The sequence below is a fragment of the Aplysia californica genome, unplaced genomic scaffold, assembly GCF_000002075.1.
Source record: "Aplysia californica isolate F4 #8 unplaced genomic scaffold, AplCal3.0 scaffold00129, whole genome shotgun sequence".
Lineage (NCBI taxonomy): Eukaryota > Metazoa > Mollusca > Gastropoda > Aplysiida > Aplysiidae > Aplysia > Aplysia californica.
In genome coordinates, this window is record NW_004797399.1 from 1,131,024 (window position 1) to 1,152,612 (window position 21,589).

Sequence of the window (21,589 nt, forward strand, 5' to 3'; positions counted from 1 at the left end):
CCCGTAGTGCAAAGGAAAAATGGTAGATCTAATTTCAGGTACGAATTGACTCCTTCGTGTCGTTATTTATTATTTATTTTTATTTGGGGAAGAAAATTTCGGTTATTTTTACCGAAATTAAATGATTATTTTTCCAACTTTTGCAGAAAATTGCCTAAAATTCACGAATTCACGAAAATGGCAAAAGTTGCGCTGAGGCCAAAAGTTGCGTGCGCGAATTTCTCTGAGGACAGATTATACTTTGCCGGACCAGGAGTAGGCCTCCGCCGCCTAGGCCAAGCCAGCAGAGTCGCGAGCAAATAAGAATAGTGGACCACATGATTAGATTGACCAATTAGCCTCAAGGTGTCAGGGTCATGGGTCAAAGGGCACAGTGGCACGGTCGTGATGACTGAAAAACCCGGTAAGAGACGTCAGTCGATTGCTGGCAGTTGATGAGTGAGGACGTAGAAAACTGAGTAGGGGGGCTCGGAAACGAAGAACAGCGGGCCACTAGGCACCAGGGGCGCCACAGCGAAAGTAGTTCCGACCGGTGGTCCGGTAAAGTACAATCTTACCCGCCACTCTAATCGGTTAACTTTTATTTTCACTCCCGCACACAGATGCACTGCTTCAGGGGTCAAACTGCAGTACTGTTTGGTGGCTGGTTTGAGTTTAAGGCGATTTTGTAGACATACGATTAAACGTAGAAAGACGCTAACTATTTTTAGGTAAGGCGCCCATCTTATTTGACGTCAGACCAGGATACCCCTCCGATCACGTAACTACATCTAAGTATAGCCTACCGCATGTCACCAAGATGGAAGTGTCTATGGGTGATCTTGTAGTTCCGTTCGTTAAAGTTCACGGTCCATTTGTTGGTGCTTTTTCGGTAGTTCCCACCCCCCTTATTTGAGCCTGACCTACATCTAGATCTAGATCTAGATCTATACGTTTGATTCGCGGTGAGCTAAGATATCAAACCTAACAACTGCAAAACATTAAATTGTGGTAAAATTCAGGGGGCCCCCCTGAAACCCCCTTCCTATTTTTGTTAGGTCAGGGGGGCAAGCCCCCCCTGAAACCCCCCTACTCTTGGGGCCAAAACCCGTGAATAACAATTGCGGGGTGGGAACTACCGAAAAAGCGCCCATTTGTTTACATCCAGATAAGAAATCCAGAAGTCTTGAAGACCAAATACTATTTGAATTAGGCTACACAAAGAGCAGGGATGCAACCTAATTGCAAAACATCAAATTAGGATAAAATTCAGGGGGGCATGCCCCCCTGAACCCACCCCCACCTCCATATTTTTAGTAGGTCAGGGGGGCAAGCCCCCTTGAAACCCCCCTACTCTTGACTTTAACGAACGAAACTACAAAATCACTGTGTCTATGTATGTTGGCCAACTCTATTCTCACCCGGTGAGAATAGCGCAGGCGAGTCTTTTGGCTATTCTCACCCGGTGTGTGTTCACCGTTATAGCCTAGATCTAGGCCAACCAATTTTGCGTTCACCCTGAACCACAGAATTCCATCCTTTGATAACATAAAAATTGTAGAATTCTGCGCTGTGAACAAACGTTCCACTACTATTGTTGGCCTTTTAAACGTACAATTTTGTCTGTGGGCGCAGTGGAGAGAGAGAGGAGTAGCGCGAGAACTTCCGGGCAAAACAAAATGGCGACCCGCGTAGTTCGGCTCGGTTCGAAAAGTTAAATAGCCGTAGCATCTTTGTAGACGACCAAATTAATTTACTTTTTTGTGTTTTAACATCATTTTTAAACTTTGTTTTGGTCAATTTGATCATCCACACCGATAGACAGTATTCAGAAAGAGACAGAGAGAGAAGAGGGGAGGAGTAGATCTTGCGAGAACTTCCGGGCAAAACAAAATGGCGACCCGCATAGTTCGGCTCAATTCGAAAAGTGAAATAGCCATAGCATCTTTGTAGACGATCAAATTAGCCTACTTTTGTGCTATAACGTAATTTTTTCTTTGCTGTTATCCATTCGATCATCCACACCGATAGAAAATATTCCGAAATTAGGAAAAACAGGTTTTGTTTTACACCGGGTGAGAATAGCCTACGGTGGCAAGTCTCACCTGGGGTGAGAGGTCGATCGTATTTTTATTCTCACCCCGGGTGAGGATAGCCACTTCCATGTATATTATGCTTAATCTACACCTCGCTCTCGGTAGGTACCACAAACGGTGTGCCGATCGCGGCAAGTAGCGTTCTTCCCGAGGAGGAAAACTGTCGTAGTGATCAATTTCACACATGTAGCTTTTCACTCATGATTGCTTGATTTTAATGAAATAAAAACCAGTTAAAAGAGCTTGTTTTTTTCTAATATTTGTGTGTTGTTCATGGATAGAATGGATGTGTGGAAATATGTTTATATAGCTCTAAAATTTGGGAAAACGAAGCATTTTGCGTCCGACCTGCGCTCGGCATCGAATCCTAGCCACAGCCACTCTTTTTCTTTTTCAAACTGCTCGGTCGCGATACTGCGTACAGAAATAACTGCTGCACTGTTATAAAGGTCAAATGTTGATCTTTACTCTTATTGAAAATACTAAGCAGGTTAGGATTTTCTTAAAAATGGGTGAAATTTGAAGTGAAAGACAATGTTGTGAGAAGTTTTGATAAAATCTCAATATTCGGAACATTTTTTTAGGTGCTTTACACGCAAAGTTAGTTCACAACATATTTGTTTTATTCAAGCAAATACTGTTAAACTATTTGTTATCGCGGTACCGCTATTGGACTTCAAACTGTGGATACGTGTGTCGGGGAAACTCGCTTTCTGTAATAATGGCTGAAGAGGCAGCTGTCGAGGCACTCGACTTACCGACCGGCTGGCGGGCGGATTGCAATGGGAATACGCAAAACAACAACGAATCTGCCAACCAATGGGTGATTTGTTCAATCTCATTGATAAGTAATTCAACGTTTTAGTTGTTTAGGATAGATCACGCTTCAGGTTTTTCCGAGAAAAAAAATTGTATTAGATTTTAGTACTTAAGCTACTGGTCATTTCACGGGAGTCAATACTCACTGACGGAACAGCCAAATGATCTAGATCGGAACAGAAAGTAGTAATGTTGCTTCCGGTGTCGCACATTTTCAACTTTATCTTTTTGTAAATTTTAGGTTTTTTAACCTCAATGCAACTACTTTTCTTAACAAGTTGACCAAAGGTGTTTTTATTCTTAAAAATATGAACCATGAATGTATTATGTATGGCTTAGGCCTAGATCTGATCCTGTAATCTCGTTCTATCAAAATTCTTGGGCTATAACTACGGCATTGCAGACTACTTCTTTATTTTTAAATTATACGTGTTCACCCTCTGTTGCGTTACCGTTAAGCGATAAGGGGCTCTGTTACAATAATAATGAATAATGACAGTTCTACTTTGTCCTCCCCAACCTAGAAAATATGTTAAATTTAGTACGGAACTTAGATCTAGATCTCGAGATTTTTACTTTCACTCTGGCTCTTATATAGATCTATGGAATTCGTAGATCTATACATCACGTTGCTTGCTTTTGAGGGTCAGGTTGTCATATTTTTAGGTGCAGAACACTAAGGCCATTGCAAATCATTTTAACAAAATTTTAAAAAATCAAGTTAAAGGGGATATTTCTTGCTGCACTTCTGGTATACCTTGAAAGCTTTTTTTAAAAAAATAGATTGTCTTGCAACGGTAACAACTGGAAATACTGAGACTGATCTCTCAACTGCATCTTTCGTTTAATTCAAAAGATGATCAAATAAAACGTCAAGTTGTATTATTGGGGCAGATAACTGACTCAGTCTCACTCAAATTGGTCAGCTGACACTTATAAATAGATATCAGCTGCCTGCTCTAATGTGGACTCTGCATGATCAGTGCTCAATCTCCTTACTTAGTATCCTTAATATCAAAAGTACTTTACAGTTACATGTACTGTAATTCATTTCTTATTACACAGAATTTATAATGAGCTTTCCAGTGGTATAGTGGTATAGATCTATTCACACCTCTCTCTGACTTTTATGGTTGATTCTGTTTTTGCATTTTTGCAAATTCAGCTGACGTTTAGCAGAACATATATTTTTAAAGAAATTATATCAAGTTACTTTTTTTGTAACTTATTAAGTACTCAAACTAGCTGCTATTACTTTTATCACATAGAGCTTGTAATGAGAGATATCCAGTAGCTTTTTTGTGTTTTTTAATGAAATTTAGAGAAGTCTGATGTTTTGTTGAGCGACAATAATTTTCAGAATAGTTGCCTACTCTTTTGTAACAGCCTTTAGTACCCAGTGTTGCCATACAGCTACTACTACTTTTTTCAGATAGAGCTTTGAATGAGCTTTCCAGTGGTATATTGACATCTGTCTAGCATAATTAGTTGATTTTTATGATTTTTTGAAAAGTCGTATGTTTAGTTGAACTCTGCTAATTTTTCAAAGTGTTGCCTACTTTTTTGTAACAGCCTTTAGTACTCAGTCTTGATATACAGTTACTCCTACTTTTTTTCAGATAGAGCTTCAAATGAGCTTTCCAGTGGTATATTTGACATCTGTCTAGCATAATTAGTTGATTTTTTATGACTTGCGAAAGAGTGGCCCCAAACTGCAATTTTGTCATGGTTTCTTACCCTTAGGCATTTTGGGCCAGCATACCCCTTGGATACGATTATATTTCTCTTGTATACCCCTTTAAAAAAATTGAGTAAAGTCTCAGTATATATATCTTATGAGATTTGCATTTTGATAGCTATCCAGCTTTAAATGTTTATTTATGTATCTTGGAAAACGGGGTTCTAAGCCATTGGCATCCATTTTTAAACTTCATTTTTATGTTTTCTTTCAGTTTTGAACTACTATAATCACTACAATAGCTACATGAATTATATTTTAATTTCTTTTACGCTAAGTTTGTGTGTTTTTGTCTAAGAATAACTTTTTCGATTTTCAAGAACAGTTTTCGCATAGTGTGACCATGAAACAGCATTGTGAGCCAGTTGCGCACACGTCACGATTTTTACAAGTGCAACAAATATTTGAAACATCATGTCTCAGGTGTTTGTTGATGGATTTTGATAATTCTTTTTTTATACAGTGCTTCCACTCTTCCGTATTTTTACGGAAATCCGTACTTTCTGCCAGTTCCGTACTTGTCCCTCCATCATTATCTACTCCCTCCGTAAAAAAAAACTGCAACAGTGCGGGACTGCCGAAATTCCGTACTCGCTTTCGTATTGTCTTGTATAAGGTACGAATATTTACGGTAATTCTCTCGGCAACAAGTTAACGTTATAGAAACCTGCCAAATTGCGCATTTCCTGCAATCGTCCATTATACCGCTTTGTCCCAGTCCCATGCATTCATTGTGTGTTGGTCGGCAGTACATTTTTTACCCGCGGATGGATCAAAATCTGGCGAACCTTTTGTGCCAACTTCCTCCTTTCTGTCATTCACTCATTCCTTCTGTCTATCTTCGGATTGTTGCCGCGGCTGGAAAATCTGCGCGTTGTTCAAGACTGATTTTGATCTTAGACAGAAAATTACTGTCGGAAAGAAACTTTTTTCGCAAATATTATCTAGATCTAGAGAAATTATCAATGCGAAGATTCTACGGCACATGAACGCAATATAAGGGCCGCGATGAAAGAAATATATATATGCTGATACGGTCGTGCCCACTACGGATGGGATCGGCCGATTGCGCTGATCGCCCGACTCGGTCGAACAACCGTGTTTGCTTTAAAACTGAAAACAAACACGTTTGTTTTTGAGGCGATCGAGTCAGGCGATCGGCCCGATCGGCCGGTCCCGTCCATAGTGAGCACCACGTATAAAATCAAGAATAATTCGAAGTGGTGTTCCGAGGTTGTGACAGGCGACTTTCAGACATGAAAATTTAGAAAAAATGTGGGTATATGCTGCGCAACCGTATTTTGAAGGTACATCTATTCATTATTCCCAGGTTTGCCTGCTGTCAATGGTGCGACTACAAATTAATTTAATTATAGTAGCAATGAAAGGGGAACCTGCTTTTAAACATTTCCAGCATTGGAAAGATATGCTGGTGATGAAGTCAAACAAGACAAAATGTTGGTGAAAAAATAAATATTATGGGCTGTAGGCAATATCTTCAAACAGGCTCCCAATGCCATTTTCTACCCTCTAAAAGCACTGAATTTCAATTTCTTCGGGGGTTTCGCCCCCTGAACCCCCAACGGGACGCTGTCCCTGGACCCTGCTGGGGGCCTGTGCGGCCCCCAGACCCCCTGCTGAATTTTCCTTACTTTTCAGCTTCAGCTGGTGGAAGCACTGTTTATAGTTCTTGTTTCTCTGAGCACTATGTGGAAAGTATAGTCTTGTTATGGTATTCTTCAAAAAAAATTTTCACTTGTGGTACCTACTCTCGGAAGTTCTGTTGGCCAAATAGACAGCGTGTCTGCATTTGAAGTCATGCAATGATATTAGCTGTCCCCCGTAGAATTATGCAAAAAAAAGCAAAATTGTGCAAAAAAATATGCAAGTTACCGTAACACCATTCGCGACATGTTTTACACTTTTTCAACACGAATTTCCATGATTTTCATGTTTTATGTACAGAAAAATTTAAGACAACGTATCAGTATCAGTAATTTGCTGTGTATTTGGAAAGAAAACAATACACATCAGTTTAAAAAAAAAAAAAAATCAGCCAAAAAAATATAATATCTGTAACTTTCAGCTGTAGATCTAGATCTATAGGGGAAAGAAAAATGTAAAAAAAAAAAGAAAGAAGGACATCTGGACCTCTGATGCTGGCACATTACTAAAACCAGGGACACCTGTCAAACATGAAACATCAGCAGACATGAGAACAACAACTTTTGATAGATTGAAAAATTGAACAAAGGAACAAAATCCCAACCCATAACCAAGATCTTGTAACAAGGGAAATAACCAACTTTTCACTTAAATGAGACTTATTACTGTGATTATTTCCCTTTAGTCAATGGTGAGGCGTTAATTAATTGTTTTGTGAAAAAAAAGAAAAAAAAGTGAAAAAACGCTGGGAATCCAAAATTATGCAAATGTTGCAAAATTACGCGAAAAAACGTGTCTGCACCGCGGCTGCACAATCGCATAATCCTACGGTCCTACGGGGACAGTTTTAGGAGCGGTTCGATCCCAGACCCAGGCAGGTTTTTTTTTCTTTTCTCCTCCTCCCGACTGACCATAAATTATAATTTGTAGAGCTGCTTTGAAGTTTTTTTGTTTTTAAAAAATGTATATTAGTGATGAAGAATGCAAGAGAGAGGGGGGGGGAGGGGTTAGATTTAGATCTGTTATCCTCCAGCGTCTTTACGGCAATTTTCGTGCGGTTTATTGTCTTTGTGTTTACCGTGTTTCAATTTCAAGCATCATCGTTCTTAATCTTACTGTTCTGAGCATCAACAATCTAGATTTAGATCTAAGCTATCTTCCATCTTTTTCAAGTAGGCCTACTAGATCTAGATCTAGGAAATCGAAATGTTACGGAAAACAAGTTGTTCCATGTGGGTATCCCAGGAAGTGATGACATCACAGTACTAAAATTAGCCAAAATTAGATGCCCCATGAACCCCCTCCACCTTCTACGTTTAACGGCTTGTATTTTGTAGTTTCGTTCGTTCAAGTCAAGAGTAGGCGGGGTTTCAGTTTCAGGGGGGATGCCCCATGAACCCCCTCCACCCCCCTGAATTTTACCATAATTTTATGTTTTGCAGGGGGGATGCCCCATGAACCCCCTCCACCCCCCTGAATTTTACCATAATTTTATGTTTTGCAGTTAGGTTGCATTCCTGTTCTTTGTGTTGCCTATTTGGTCGTCAAGACTTTAATGAATTTCTTCTCTGGATGTAAACAAAAGGATTGTGGACTTTAACGAACGGAACTACAAGATCACTGTGTAACTGTTTGCTGCAGATCACAAATAAAGCCACTGAAACTGTCGCAAATCAATTATTTTCAAGAAAATTTCAAATCTAACTGTAAAATATGAGGTAAATTTTTACTTATGCACCCACACATAGATGCATTGATTTGAGGGCTAAACTGTCATAATTTTTGCTGTAGAACGCGCGTATGGCCACTAAAACCCTTGCAAATCAATTGTTTTCAAGTAAACATCAATCCTAATTGCCAAAACATCAAATCATTGTGAAGTACTACGAGATACACAGATAAATAAAGGTGTATTTTGCTTCGAAATGAATCTTGTATGTATGAAATATTAATATATATGTTGAAAACTTATTGATATTAGCAATGATGACAAGTATTACTTGTACATAACAATGATGACACAATGTATTGAAAAAAGGCGTCATGCCAACAAAGAACAAATTGAGTTAGACAGATAAACAAGGACATGTTTGTTTATTTGTTCGAGTAAAGGGAGCACACATGACATAAAAAAATGTTTGCTCTTAGGACAATGTAATTTCTAGTACGTCAGTCAGTCTTGTACGGCTGCATGACGACACCCCAAACGTCATCACTAATCACAAACGCTAAATCTATAACCACAGAAATGACCCATCTCTCGAAGTTTGTTCACATTTCACATTATTGTTATAGGAATCCAATGTAAACACTGCAATTTCACTAAAATAGGGTAGCCTAAAAACACGCAAAACAGTCCTGTACGTCACATTCAACATAAGATTCTTGTGCGTCACCGGACGCTGACGGTAATGACTACTTTCGTTTTTCTCTTTCAGCCTTTGCTTACGCTGTTCTGGGGAAGCGGGTAAGGGGAAGTCACTCGAGAAAACAATTATATCCGGGCACTGTTGATGATCCGTTCAAAACAAAAGTAGGCTAAAGTTCAGACTTCCGGTACGTCGCAAGGTGACGACGATCACGGCAAATGTTAAACAGCCGACCGAAATCGTAGATCTTGGAACCCGATGTTCCTTTCGCGCATCACAGCTTTTGAAGTATTGAATAAACAACGAAAAGCAAAAAAGATTTAACCAGGTCTGGTGATTCTACCAAAAAATAATGGTGTTTTCTGAAACACTGTTTTCTGAAACACCTAGTCCGTGACAACACGAGGAACACACAAGTGATCCGAATTATTCGTTTATTTGCAAACAAGTAAACCGATTTCTTGAGCAAGTGAATCTTTCTCAATGACAAATAGTATAGGATCAAAGCACACGTTAAAAATAAAACACCCAAAAATACTATGTTTTGGACATTCTTGGAAGTTTGCATTGGTGTGCTCAAAATGACAGTTCAGGAATCACAAAAAAACCGAACATTTTTGGCACAAAATTTACAAACTCAAGATTGTAAAGCTGACACGCGGTCTGAACCTGCTAATTCAGGTTCTACATCCTTTTGACATGTGTATAAGTTTTTGGGGAATAAGTACTAATGGATCACATTTTATGCACACTAATGTGAGATGTATGTGTTTTTCCCCACGTTTTGGCAATGGCTCATATATGTGTACATACGTCACTATATGCAGCCAATCAGAAGCCGGAGCAGTGTGCTCTCGTTAGCTCCTTGTTCAGGATACCCCTCCAATCACGTGACTACATCTAAGTATAGCCAACCGCATGGCACCACAGATGGAAGTGTCTATAATATATCAAGCTTAAACTACCTCTCGCCGTTGGAAGTTCTGATAGTTGAATGGACAGCGTGTCTGTGTTTGAAGTCATGCAATTATTTTATGAGTGGTTTGATCCCAGTCCCGGACAGTTGTTTGTTTTTTTCTCTTCTCCTCCCGACTGACCAACTGTTTGTCCCATAAATTATAATTAGTTGCTTTTTAGTTGTTTAAAAAAAATGTATATTAGTGATGAAGAATGCAGGAGAGGGGGGGGGGGGGGGGGGTGGTAGATCTAGATCTAATCCTCCAGCGTCTTTACGGCAATTTTCATGTGGTTTATTGTCTTTGTGTTTACCGTGTTTCAATTTCAAGCATCAGCGTTTTTAATCTTACTGTTCTGAGCATCAACGATCTAGATCTAAGCGATCTTCCATCATGTCCAAGTACTGGATCTAGGAAATCCTAAATGTTACAGAAAACACGTCATTCCATGTGGTGCCTCCACGGCCTTCTTAAAAATAATAGTCTGTGGGTATCCCAGGAAGTGATGACATCACATTACTAAAATTAGCAGCCAATCAGAAAGATGCGTCTTGTTCGTTTAACTGCCTTTCGCGTGCGTGCATTCTATTGTTTTTCTCTCTGTTCCCCTGTAACATCACAATAGGGATATTCTGAGGCGAGATAAGCTCGCCTCGGGGTGTTCACATCTCGACGTGGTAAAAGAATTTTTAATTGTATGGCTTGCTAGAATGTAGATTGAATTAGCTTATCTTTTAAGGTTGGCATGGTCTGAAGTCATCAAAGAAAGCTTTGCCATTATTTAGTCACACTGTCAACATATTCTTAAAGGTCCCATGTTGTGCTATGATGCTATAAATAAAATGGACTCATCCCGACACCCTTTTTTCTCAAACTCGTAATATATACACCAGAATTTTAATTATAACGAAATAACTACGAAATGGTTAGTAAATCTGATGGCAGAAATGATTTCTCCATCCAAAAACACATCGGGTAGCCAAGTTTCTTTCTTACACTCCAATTAATTCCTGAGATATCGTCGATTATCTTACAGAATCTGCTACTGCGTGGTCCACTGTGTAGGAGTATTTTCCTATATATGGGTCATCCGTCCATATTTTGCCGACCCTTACAATCCAATAACTTTTTAATTTAAGAACCGATTCTTAAAATTCAAGAAGCATAATTCTTAGAATTGAAAATTCTTTCTTAGGTACCAAATAAAAAAGGGCGAAAGCGAAAAATTAAATTTTCATTGGCATTGCTAAATCTTAAAGGGTATTTGAATGGGTGTGACCTTTTATAATGACTTATCAACTTGTGAGAGGGGATTATTTATGTATTCTTCTTTGCGTTTGCCTTCTATATCTCAACTGGCTGTCAATTGCTTCCTCTTCAACCTGCAGTACAATTGATTTTTATGTATGTGATCGTTTTTCTGAACTTAATAGGGCCCTTGCCTTCAGACAGTCAATTTCTGATTTTAAAAAGGTACTCCTATAATATATATGTTATGTTTTTGAACGTGCTAGAATATTTTCAGTTTTGGAAGGAATTTTGAATTTTGCCCGCATGGCGGCCGAAGCCTACTGTTGTTGATTTTAGGACCACCAAGGGATCTTAATGTTGCGCAACTTGCACCCGAGACCTCGGAGATTTTTCGCCCTTAAGAAGGCTAGGTCTTAGATCTTACCTACTCTAAGAACAGGGATGTGACTGAAAGACAGCAGTAAGAAGGAGCCATGAGTAGCAATAGAAAAAGGGATAAAGAAGAGCCCAGGGGATGGAGATGAAAGCAGCAGAACATGGAAGGAGGTGAAAGGAGAAACATTTTCTGTCACTGTGAGGTTTAGAACCAGGGACCTTTTGAATAAGAGGCGAACACCGTACCTTTAGACCCTGAGAGCCCCTTTTATGTGACAATGTTCTGTGAAAAGTCACAGATTCCATGAGCTTTGTTGTTTAACCCTCTGAGCCTTAGGCGTGTCAAAAAAATTGCAGTACACTGGTAAGCAAGACCCTATTCCCAAACCGGTGCTCATGAAAAACAGTGTTTACTACACATGACGTTTTAGTTTATTTTAAAGATCTTCAGGGTCCACACAGGGTCGGGAAATCGGGAAAAAGTCGGGAATTTTGAGATGGGTCGGGAAAAAGTCGGGAATTTTGTGATGGGTCGGTAAGTCGGGACAGTATAGGGCCCGTGTAATGTGCAGCTATCTAGACTGAATGGTTGATGAATCCTAAAGAGGAAACGTAATTGAACCGCTGTGACGGAAGTGTTTGTGTGACACCGAGGCTCGATCGGGAAGAATCAAGATCTGCTTTCGTTACCGCCCAGAATTTTTCCGGTAATAGTCTGATAGATAACGCAACATTTATAACATGCAGGTTGTGCATTATGAACGCTGTGTCGACTTGAAAATAAATCAATATTAAAAATTGCCCTCTGCTGTCGCTTGTGGAAAAAAAAAAGAAAAAGAAGTTATACAAGCGTCTTGACAGGTTCGCCCTCGTGACCGGTCAATGAACCTGTGAGTACCGGCGGTCTGAGCGCTGTGAAGTATAGGACTCCTTTATAAGATACACTCGTGGAAGGGGATTGGGGGGCTGAAGGCAACACTAGAGGACAAAAACTGAACTTGGAAGCAAATTTTTAGCATTTTGATTACTACTCTAGAGCTCTCTGCAAAGCGCGCGTTGGTGCAGGCCTTGTGTGGAATCAGGATCCGTCATGCCTTGTTATTGAACTAAAGTGTTCGCGTTTCATTGGATGGGATGATTGTAATTTAAATATATCTATATTTTATTAGCTTTCTGTTCAAGATTGGCAGATTTTCAGTGTCACTGTATCTTGCGCTGCCCCCCCCCCCCCCCTCAGTTCTTGCACCTCTCACACTGAATAGGTGTACTTGAGCCATTCTAGTTATTTCTCTACTTTGAGTTGCAGCAATGGTTTTCGTCTTCACGTTTATTATATGAATCAGGACACCCAGACTGGTTATTGACAGTCGATTTTCTAGTTCTAGATTCTAGGTCTTTTTTCAGGCTCAAAACAGGATTCATTTTTTTATATATAGGGCCTCTAGTTTGTTATGTTGGCTAATATGATGATGGGAAAATATAAATAAGTAAGAACAGACTGAAATACCAAAGTCTCTCAAGACCCCAGTGCCACAATGACATGTTGTTGACTGGATATAATGTACCTAGATGTGTGTGTGTGTGTTCATTCACAAACATATACATGTATTATAATTATATTAGATATAAATGGAGCACACGCTTTCATTGTTATGTAACGTGTTCCTGGAAAATGGATGAGGCCCCTCCCTTGGAAAATTGAGAAGCTGGTTTGGCAGTCACCCAGTATTATAGTCATCTATTGTTTGAAGACTATACTACAAAATGTACATTTGCATTCATTTATAGACATTTTGACTTTTTATCTTTGATAGATTGGCTTTTTGGGGGATCATTCTTGACGTGCAGCGGCCTGATTTTTCCCTCGAATTGGGGTCTTGAAAAAAATTTGGGGGTCTTGAAAAAATTTTCCAGGATTTGGTGGGGACCCTGGATCTTTCTTCATTCAGTGCTGATAATGACGAGGATGACCCTGAGTGGGATATAGAATGTGGTTCTTACAATGATATGAATGAAGGCATGTATCGTTTAGGCGCCCTGGTGCTCAGACAGATGGGGCACAGTAGCCTCAGGTCAGGGCTCAAAGTGATAGGTATGAGAATCAGATGAGGTACAGGTCAACAATTTTGTGTTTTGAATTGTACCTTGAAAAGCTGTTAATAATATGTAAATTGTGAATATATGTTCTAACCTTTTGTTTTTCTTTCTGTCTGTAGAAATCAAAGTCCAAAAAGTCATCCAGATCCAGGAAGTCTTCCTCCATGAAACTCCCTGTTTCACTCCCGTCCCCATCAAAAAAGTTGAAGCAGCCAGTTGCATCCACTTCTCAAGTTCGCATGATAAAAAAACGGAAGCTGTACGACCCGGAGTCTTTGGTTGCAGCCTTTAAGGCTGTGAAAGACAGTAGCATTTCCGTGAACGCTGCTGCTAAACAGTATGGTGTGCCGTTAACGACATTGCGAGATCGAGTAGATGGGAGAATCAGTATGGAGACAACTCGCCCGGGACCACCATTACTTATGGCAAAGGAAGAGGAGTCGGAGATTGTGCACTTCTTGCACACAATGGCGAGGTATGGCTACCGCTATACTCGTCAAGAGCTTGCGGAGATAGCAACAGATCAAGCAGTGGAGAAGGGTAAACGAAGACCCCATTCCAATGGCTTAACGACCAAGTGGGTGGACAGTTTCATCAGCCGATGGCCTAGTGTTCGGGAACTCAGTTGTAAATTCAAGAATAAGACTGATGCTGAGCACACTGTCAGGACGTATTTTGATGAGATTAAGAAAATCATCGACAGGTACAAGTTGCTGGAGAAGAGTGACAGAATTTTCAATATTATGGAAATCAGCCTGTCAACTGATCACCGAATGCAACATTCTGTGAGTGGCAAAAGTGGACACCAGTTCAAGACTGAAAATGTGACCAACACAACACTGATTGCATGTGGCAGTGTCTCCGGCCGTGTGCTTGCTCCGTTTTTTGTATTTCAAGCCAGTAAGCTCAGGCCAGAAATGATGACCAGGGTTCCTAGCAATGTGAATGCCTCCATTTCTGAAACTGGCAAATGCTCTCCACAAATTTTTAGAAGATATCTCAATGAACATTTTCTGCCTCAGGCTCAACGCTTTGACAATGAACCTATTCTCGTGCTCATGGATGGGTCGAAAGCTCACATGTTTGTCGGTATGAGCGAATGGGGCAGGGCGAACAATGTTATTTTTTCTTTCATTCCTGCTCACACAACTCATCTGCTTCAGCCTCTTGAGGTAGAATGCGCTGATGCTATCAAGAAAAAATACGAAAGTGTATGTCGGCGTCACCTGAAATCCCTTGCTGGTCCCTGCATCAGCAGAAACAGTATCGGCGAACTTGCCTGTCAAGCATATCTTCGTGCAATGACCAGACATGTCATCATTCATTCGTTCAAAAAGGCTGGAGTGTTCCCAGATGTTTCTTCTGACGAGAGTGGAGATGACATGGATTCACAATCATACCAGGATAACTTTAAATCTGATGACAGTAATCAGGAGGTGAGTACACTTTTATGCTTCATCTAATGAAATGTGTCACGAAGCATTCAAATCAGGCTTTTGTCAATTTTGGGGAGTGTGGAGTTATTGGTATAATCTTAAAGGTGGTTTGTTTGTCTTATAATTTGATGAAAAAAAAGAAAAAATCCATATATATCGCTGGTGGAGTGATGAAACCTTATAACCCGCAATTTTTTTGAACATTTTTTTTATGCTTAATGTCTTCTCCCAGTTCTTATTCACATTGTGTCAAAAGCACTCTATGTTAAATTAGTAAGAGAAATGATGAAAAAACCCCGCATGTTTGCCCCCAAGATATCCTGGCGTGATGAAACCTCGCAACCCTCACCTGGTGTGCCGATTTGGTTTTTCGTGGTTTCATCACTCCTGGTTTGAAAGTGTCGTGCTTATTATAGGAGTTTCTGGATAAGTCTTCTTTATGAACCAGCTTAAAATTGAAGCGCTCATAACTGACATTGTCTAGTGCATTTTGTATACCTGACTGAATAAAGAAATTTTTCTTTCACTTTATTTCAGTCTGTTCAGAAATTCATAGTCATATAAGTGAAGTACTTTACTTTATGTAAATCTATTTGAAATCCATTCTTAGGGATGACTAACGTGTTGGTAAACAAAGATGTTCTTATCAAACACGAACGAAGTTATTAACACTTAATTTAAGGCGACAGTCATACCTTGAAATTACAGGTGACGGTAGTCCTTATTAAGACTAGGTGACAGATCTATGCACTCAATAGAGGCAATTTTGTAGGCCAAAGAGAGGGTAAGGTTTCACACCTCAGACTATGGATCCGCTGAGTAGTCGAATCCGTCAGTTGTGGTTGAGACCAAATGTGAGGCAGCGTGGTGGAATCAGGCTCTCATCAATTTTGGGGCATGTAGAGTTATTGATATCATCTCAATGCTTGTTCATTTGTCTTCATAGGGATGAAAAAAATATTAATTTATCTTGAATACAAGTCGAGATATTTGCGAATGAAGGAGGTGGGGGGTCACCTGTTTTCAGGGGTAAAGTTAGTGAGAAAATGGCCGCCAAAGATTAGTTATTTCCTAAACTTAAGAGTCCGTTGTAACTGAACATTTACATTTTTTGTACCTTTAATCAATGTTCTTCAGAAAAATCCACACAGAAATGAGTTCTTTAATGGGCATGAAAGGCGTTGAGCCAAAAAACAAAAGTTTGATAAAAATTCACAAACCTGTGGAAAAAAGCAAGTTTCTTCACTTTGATTATTTTGAAGAAAGCCTGATTCCACCACGCTGCCTTACAAATAGTACTAAACTTAGCCATGTTCTTGAACAGAAAACCACCATACCATCGACAGCGACAGCTGTGGTTACCAATACAGAAATGCCACACTAGCCAATGTTTCTCTCAGCCTGTTTGCAAACATGGTAGCACAATTGAACAGAAATATTTTATCAAAGGACACACAAATGGAAGTTGACAGTGTGAACTCAAGTATCTCACATTCTTCAAGGATTCTTTTAAGTATGGAAGCTACAACAAGTCTAGGCTATCAGACCAGGTAGAAAAACAGGTGATCCTGTTGTCAGGTGTTTGAAGTACATCCCAGGCATGAACATCCAGTTCAAGTTGTACATCAGTAATAAATGGTCTGACGTTCCGAAGGCAGAAAACACAGAAACATGGGGTCCATCCTACCACACCACTCTACACAGAATGTTTTAAGATCCAGCACTCCAAGTACAATCACCTACAGGAGCTTAAAATCTTTTAATGCCAAAATACATCATCACTTTATGACAATTTACACCATTAATTATATAATTATGATTCAACATCTCTTGTGAAAACCATCTGCAGTGCAACCAGAGACCATTGCAGAGATATATTTCATTTGTGGTTTTTAATGAAATGGAAGTGACCAGATCCAATCTTGGCACATATTGAAACAAATTGCACTAATTGCTAATCCGTTTGAGGATTCAAACCTAAACTCTGCAGGTAACACACATTAATTGGACTTCAATTGGCCGGTAATTGTACTCCAAACCAATTGGTCTTGAAGAAATATCTTTATCAGTTTGTGGCATTCCAAATAACAGACGCATACTGCAACCAAATGAGCTGCGAGAAGACTCGCAAGCCTCAAACTCTGTCCAGATGAAACCTCGCAGCCCTCCCGCTGGCTGACTACGAGGTTTCATCCCGACAAAAATATTGTAATGAAACCTCGCATCCCGCTGCATAACCATATAAACAGTAGAAAAGTTAATTTTAAAATGTGCACTAACCACATTTCTATGGTGTTTTCATTTATCCTATACCAACTTTGGTTCATAGCTCATTTTATTTAAGAGTATACATAAGTTTTTTGTCTCCTGTAAAATTTTCCTTTCTGAAGTTACGAGTTTTACATCAGTCCACCAGCGAATATATGTCTTGAATAGAAGTTAGAAGCTGAAATATTGGCAATTGTAGCAGGTGGGGGTTGCCGGATTTCAGAAGTAAAATTGGCAAGAAAATTGCAACCAAAGTTAAGCAACTTCCAAAGCTTATGAGTCCTTGGCCTTAACTACAAAATTGCATTTTGTGTGCCTTAATTAAAATCATTTTTCAGTAAAATCCACACAAAGATGTTAAGCAGATAAACATATTCAAGGAAAATTGCCAAAAGAGTGGAAAAATGCCAGTTTCTTCAATTTCATTTTTTTGATGAGCGCCTGATTTCACCACGCTGCCTCACATATTTCAGCAGCATGCTGGATTTTACTGAAAGAAGTACTCAGAATTTGAATGCTTGCTGTAACTTTTAGATAGTACTTGCTAAACTCTTCTGCCCTGTTTGAAACTTGATCCTTTGTCCTTTGCCACACAATTTCTTTGTTAGATGGAGAAGTGAAAAGATGTCCTCTGTTAAATTTATTTTTGCATTGAACTTTGGGGGAGATTTATCAAGAGAAAATTGTGTGTCCTCTCAAAATTTTAATTGGGTTATAAAGCAGCAGATGAAGTTTTGTTTTACTGTTTAAACCTAAACACATTGTAACTGTCGCACCACAAAGAAAGTGCTGAGCCCAACATTTAAAACATTTTTCTTCTGACAGTATTGTCAGTGGCTGTATTTTCTTGTTCTAGTACATCTTGTAATTATTTTTTCAAAGTGCTTGTTTAATTAACGGTGCAGAAAAATTGTACTGTCAAGTCCACATATTCTTAAATGACATAGAAACTCCTAAAGTGATTACAATTACATACAGGATGATGTAACTGAACCTATGCTGGGCATGGTTGCCCCCACAACAAGCGTAATCATCTTTACACAAGAAAGCAGCCAATGGCCTTTTGAAATGCTTCTTTGTATTTTTTTTCAGCACACTCAGAAAAATGTATCCAGGCAAAGTCTTTACTACCCACCTTGAATGAAATGAATGAATGTTTCTATTGTTTCGAAAGGAAAGATCAGGAGAAGGGGGAGAGCAATTCATAATATAATATAATCTTGGAATGCAAATTGAACCAAGATGTTGAACAGAGAGAGTGTGAATACATGTAATATGGATACCATTATTATATATCCATCGATCCTGCTCATTTTGTGAGACGTGCTTAAGTTTACACCCTATGAAATCTGAATTACTTACAGATCATGTCTTGTTGCCTATTACTGAGCTGTCCTTGGTAACTAGGCTTATTATGTTGAGACAAGACTAAAGCCCCAGGTGTTTTTTTTTTTTTTTTTTTTTTTTTTCAAGTTTAGATCTAGGGGGTTCTACTTTATGTCCTTAAATTTATTTAGTTTGATTTCAGGGAAGGGAAGGGAGAAAAATTGTGGAATTTCATTTTTGTCATTCGTAAACTATAAGTCGTGGTTTATATCAGTCAGTGTGTGAGTACAACATTAGTGTCTCAATGTCAGCCAGCTGTTCAGATGTACCAAGCCCAAATTTTTTAATTAAAAAAAATTGCAGTTTTTTAATTGTATCAGTTACGTTTTGCTCAAGAGTACTTTTGTTGCAGTTCAAATTCTAAGTGTTGGGAAAAAAAAGAAAATAGACAAACCCTGTATTTTATACTGCCTACCCTTGGACAAGCATGAAGTTTGCGGGGCAGGTGGTACGAGGTTTTTTGTTTTCATATCCTTTGTTAAATACACTAACACCAACTGCCCAACATCAAGTCAACTTATTTACCGATCACTAGATAATGGAGTGAAGAGTTATAACCTCCATTCCCTCGATCTATCACTTTTTTAACACTTGTCTCACTTAATACTTAATAATTTAAGCCCCACAGGCATTCGCTGGCCTGTACGTTATTGGGCTAATATCTGGCGACGCCTGATATTATTGCTGGGGGGGGGGGGGGGGTCCTTTAGGGTTTCTCTGGGTGACTTAATTTAATTTTTTTTTAATGGTTTATTATATTGACCAAGGCCTGCCTGAAGATAATTTAATAGCATTTTCATAATCATTGCATCAAATTTAGTCGGATTCGCGCAGGGAGTGAAATACAAAGTATAATTTCTCTATCAATAGTGCTTTCTGGGCTTAGTATAAAGTATTGCTGTTGATGATAAGTAGCTCCATTTTTACAATGAACAAAGAGGATGTTTTAATCCTATTACTATAGAGCTTAACCATTTTGTCGTCTTTCTTACAGAGTCTGGAGGAGGTGGTGTTTACAGAGGACTTGGTGGTCGGGCAGAACCAAGAAGTGACAGAGGAAGAAGTCGTGACGACTCATGAAGTTGTCTTGAGCGCTGACGGACAACCAGAAGAAGTGGTCATCACTCCCGATGGTCAGCTGGTGCTCAGGCAAAGTGGAGACATGGTGGTGGCAGGGGACGGACACCTGGTCATCCATGGTGGGGAAATTTTTGTGAACAGTGGAGAGCATGGGTTCTCACATCTCCAACCCATACAGCTGATTCAGCCAATGTCTTCAGACGAACAGTCGCTGGACCTGAAAACAGAGTCTGATTCATTGAATGACCTCAAGGAGTGCATGATTGATCACAGCAAAATTCTAGACAATTCGGCGTTGGAATTAGGGAGCAATTCAGACCTCAATGTTTCTGTTGATCAGGGGACTTTGGGTTGTGATATGGACTCCTCCTCAGACCTGACTGGTGGAAAACATGATAATGAAGACTGTGACAGCAACGATGATGTTTCAGACTCGAGTGAGGTAGAAGATGAAAATATTCACAGTGGAGCAAGGACGAAGCCTTTGAGTGTGTTGGTGAAGAGGGAAGCTAATAACGACAACCATAGACATTCTGTTCTGCTTCAGAAAGTGTTAGATATTGTCCAGCACAAGTAATTGTTATATTTCTTTTTGTTGAACCTCTTCAGCTCTCTACCTGAACATTCATTATGACTTTCTACTTTTTCTCTTTTTACTGTCATGCGATGAAAGAAAGCTGAACTGTTGAAAAGTGTGTAATTGAACGTTACATTTTTGTTGTTCTATTGCATTTTTTCATCCCTCGTCCTTTTCCCTTTCTTCTTGTAAACCACACTGCACTATACTTTGTTTAGTATCGATCTGATAACAATCTTTTTATGGAATTTATGGAATTTATGCAATCTATTTTGTTCTGTACTATTGGAGTGAGCACACAAAATGTGAGAACACAGGTTGCTCAAGCTGAGGTCTTGGCCACAGTTTGTTTTTTTTGGGGGGAGGGGGTTCGTTTGAAGGTCTGCATGTTTAATTTATTTGCCTTAAGGATGGAAATCAATGTTGGAGTAGAAGTAATTCTCAGATGCAGTCAGTGGAATTTGTGGTATTGAATCCATGGATGAATGTAGTTGCAGGGAAAAAAGACTGCTGGCTCCAAAAAAAAAGGGCTGGATAGTTGGAGTTACACTGTGATGGTGTACTCTGCGTCTGTGGTATAATTAGAATTAAACATTTTTTTCACTTGTAGCAGTTGTATGCAGTTGCTACTTTGCTTCCTGCGTGGGGAGTTATCTCAGTCCACATGCAGGGATGCTGTATCCTACCAAGTCCTTGTCAGGGTTAAAACAGAATGGATTAAAACCTCTAAATGATCTTAATTGTGTCAAAGGGGTTTAGCACATACACAGTCGGGGACTCAACACCCAGTGGTGCAGAGACAGGCTTATTGTCTTATTAGGGGGTGGTGCAGTGACTTGAGGAATTCTGATGGGAATGATGTCTGAGAAAAGAATGGGGGTGCTATTCCAAGCTAGTGGTAACATTTACTGATTGTTTAAAGTGGGGACATTCAGCTTGGAACTGTCTATAAAATGTAGTTGAAAGATAAATGCTTTAGCTGTGTTAACATTATTTATAACATTAATGTGCCAGGTATGACACAAACTACTGCCAATAACGTGGTTCCGGCCAGCAGTATGAGGGCCTGTGTTCCACTGTGTAGTGTGTTGGCCTGTCACTGACTCAGCCTACGTTGGTCAGGTCATTTTTTAATCCCTGTATTTCTTTTCAATAGTCTAGGTGGTTGGAGGGTGCCACTGGTGGGTCTTGCTTCTTTGCTTGCCTCTTTTGTTTCTGTCTGTCTTACTTTTTCCCCAGCAGTAAATAACTTATTGTGTCTATGTGTTCTCTTTACTCGAACAAACAAATCTCAGTGTCTTTTTATGCAGTGGAACTCAGATTCACCAAGGTCGCCCTGCCTAACCTAAAATCTCATTGAATCTGAGTGTTTGTTAAAGCAAACATGGGGTTTTGTGTAGATAATTACAGGCACTGAGCAAGTAATGTATAAAAAGAGAAGTAACAAATGGTGCCTGAAATGCATGCATATTTATATTATGAACAGTGAAACACCCC

The 21,589-nt window shown here is 39.4% G+C and overlaps 1 protein-coding gene across 1 annotated transcript in view; it reads left to right on the plus strand.

The window, feature by feature from the left end:
- Positions 1–21,146, plus strand: part of LOC101856729 — a 24,498-nt gene extending 3,352 nt beyond the window's left edge. The window contains exons 2-3 of the mRNA XM_005096466.3: positions 13,465–14,781; positions 19,430–21,146. Coding sequence (XP_005096523.1) covers positions 13,465–14,781; positions 19,430–20,092 — 1,980 coding nt within the window. The 3' untranslated portion in view covers positions 20,093–21,146. The remainder of the gene's footprint in view (positions 1–13,464; positions 14,782–19,429) is intronic.
- Positions 21,147–21,589: the final 443 nt, after the last annotated feature.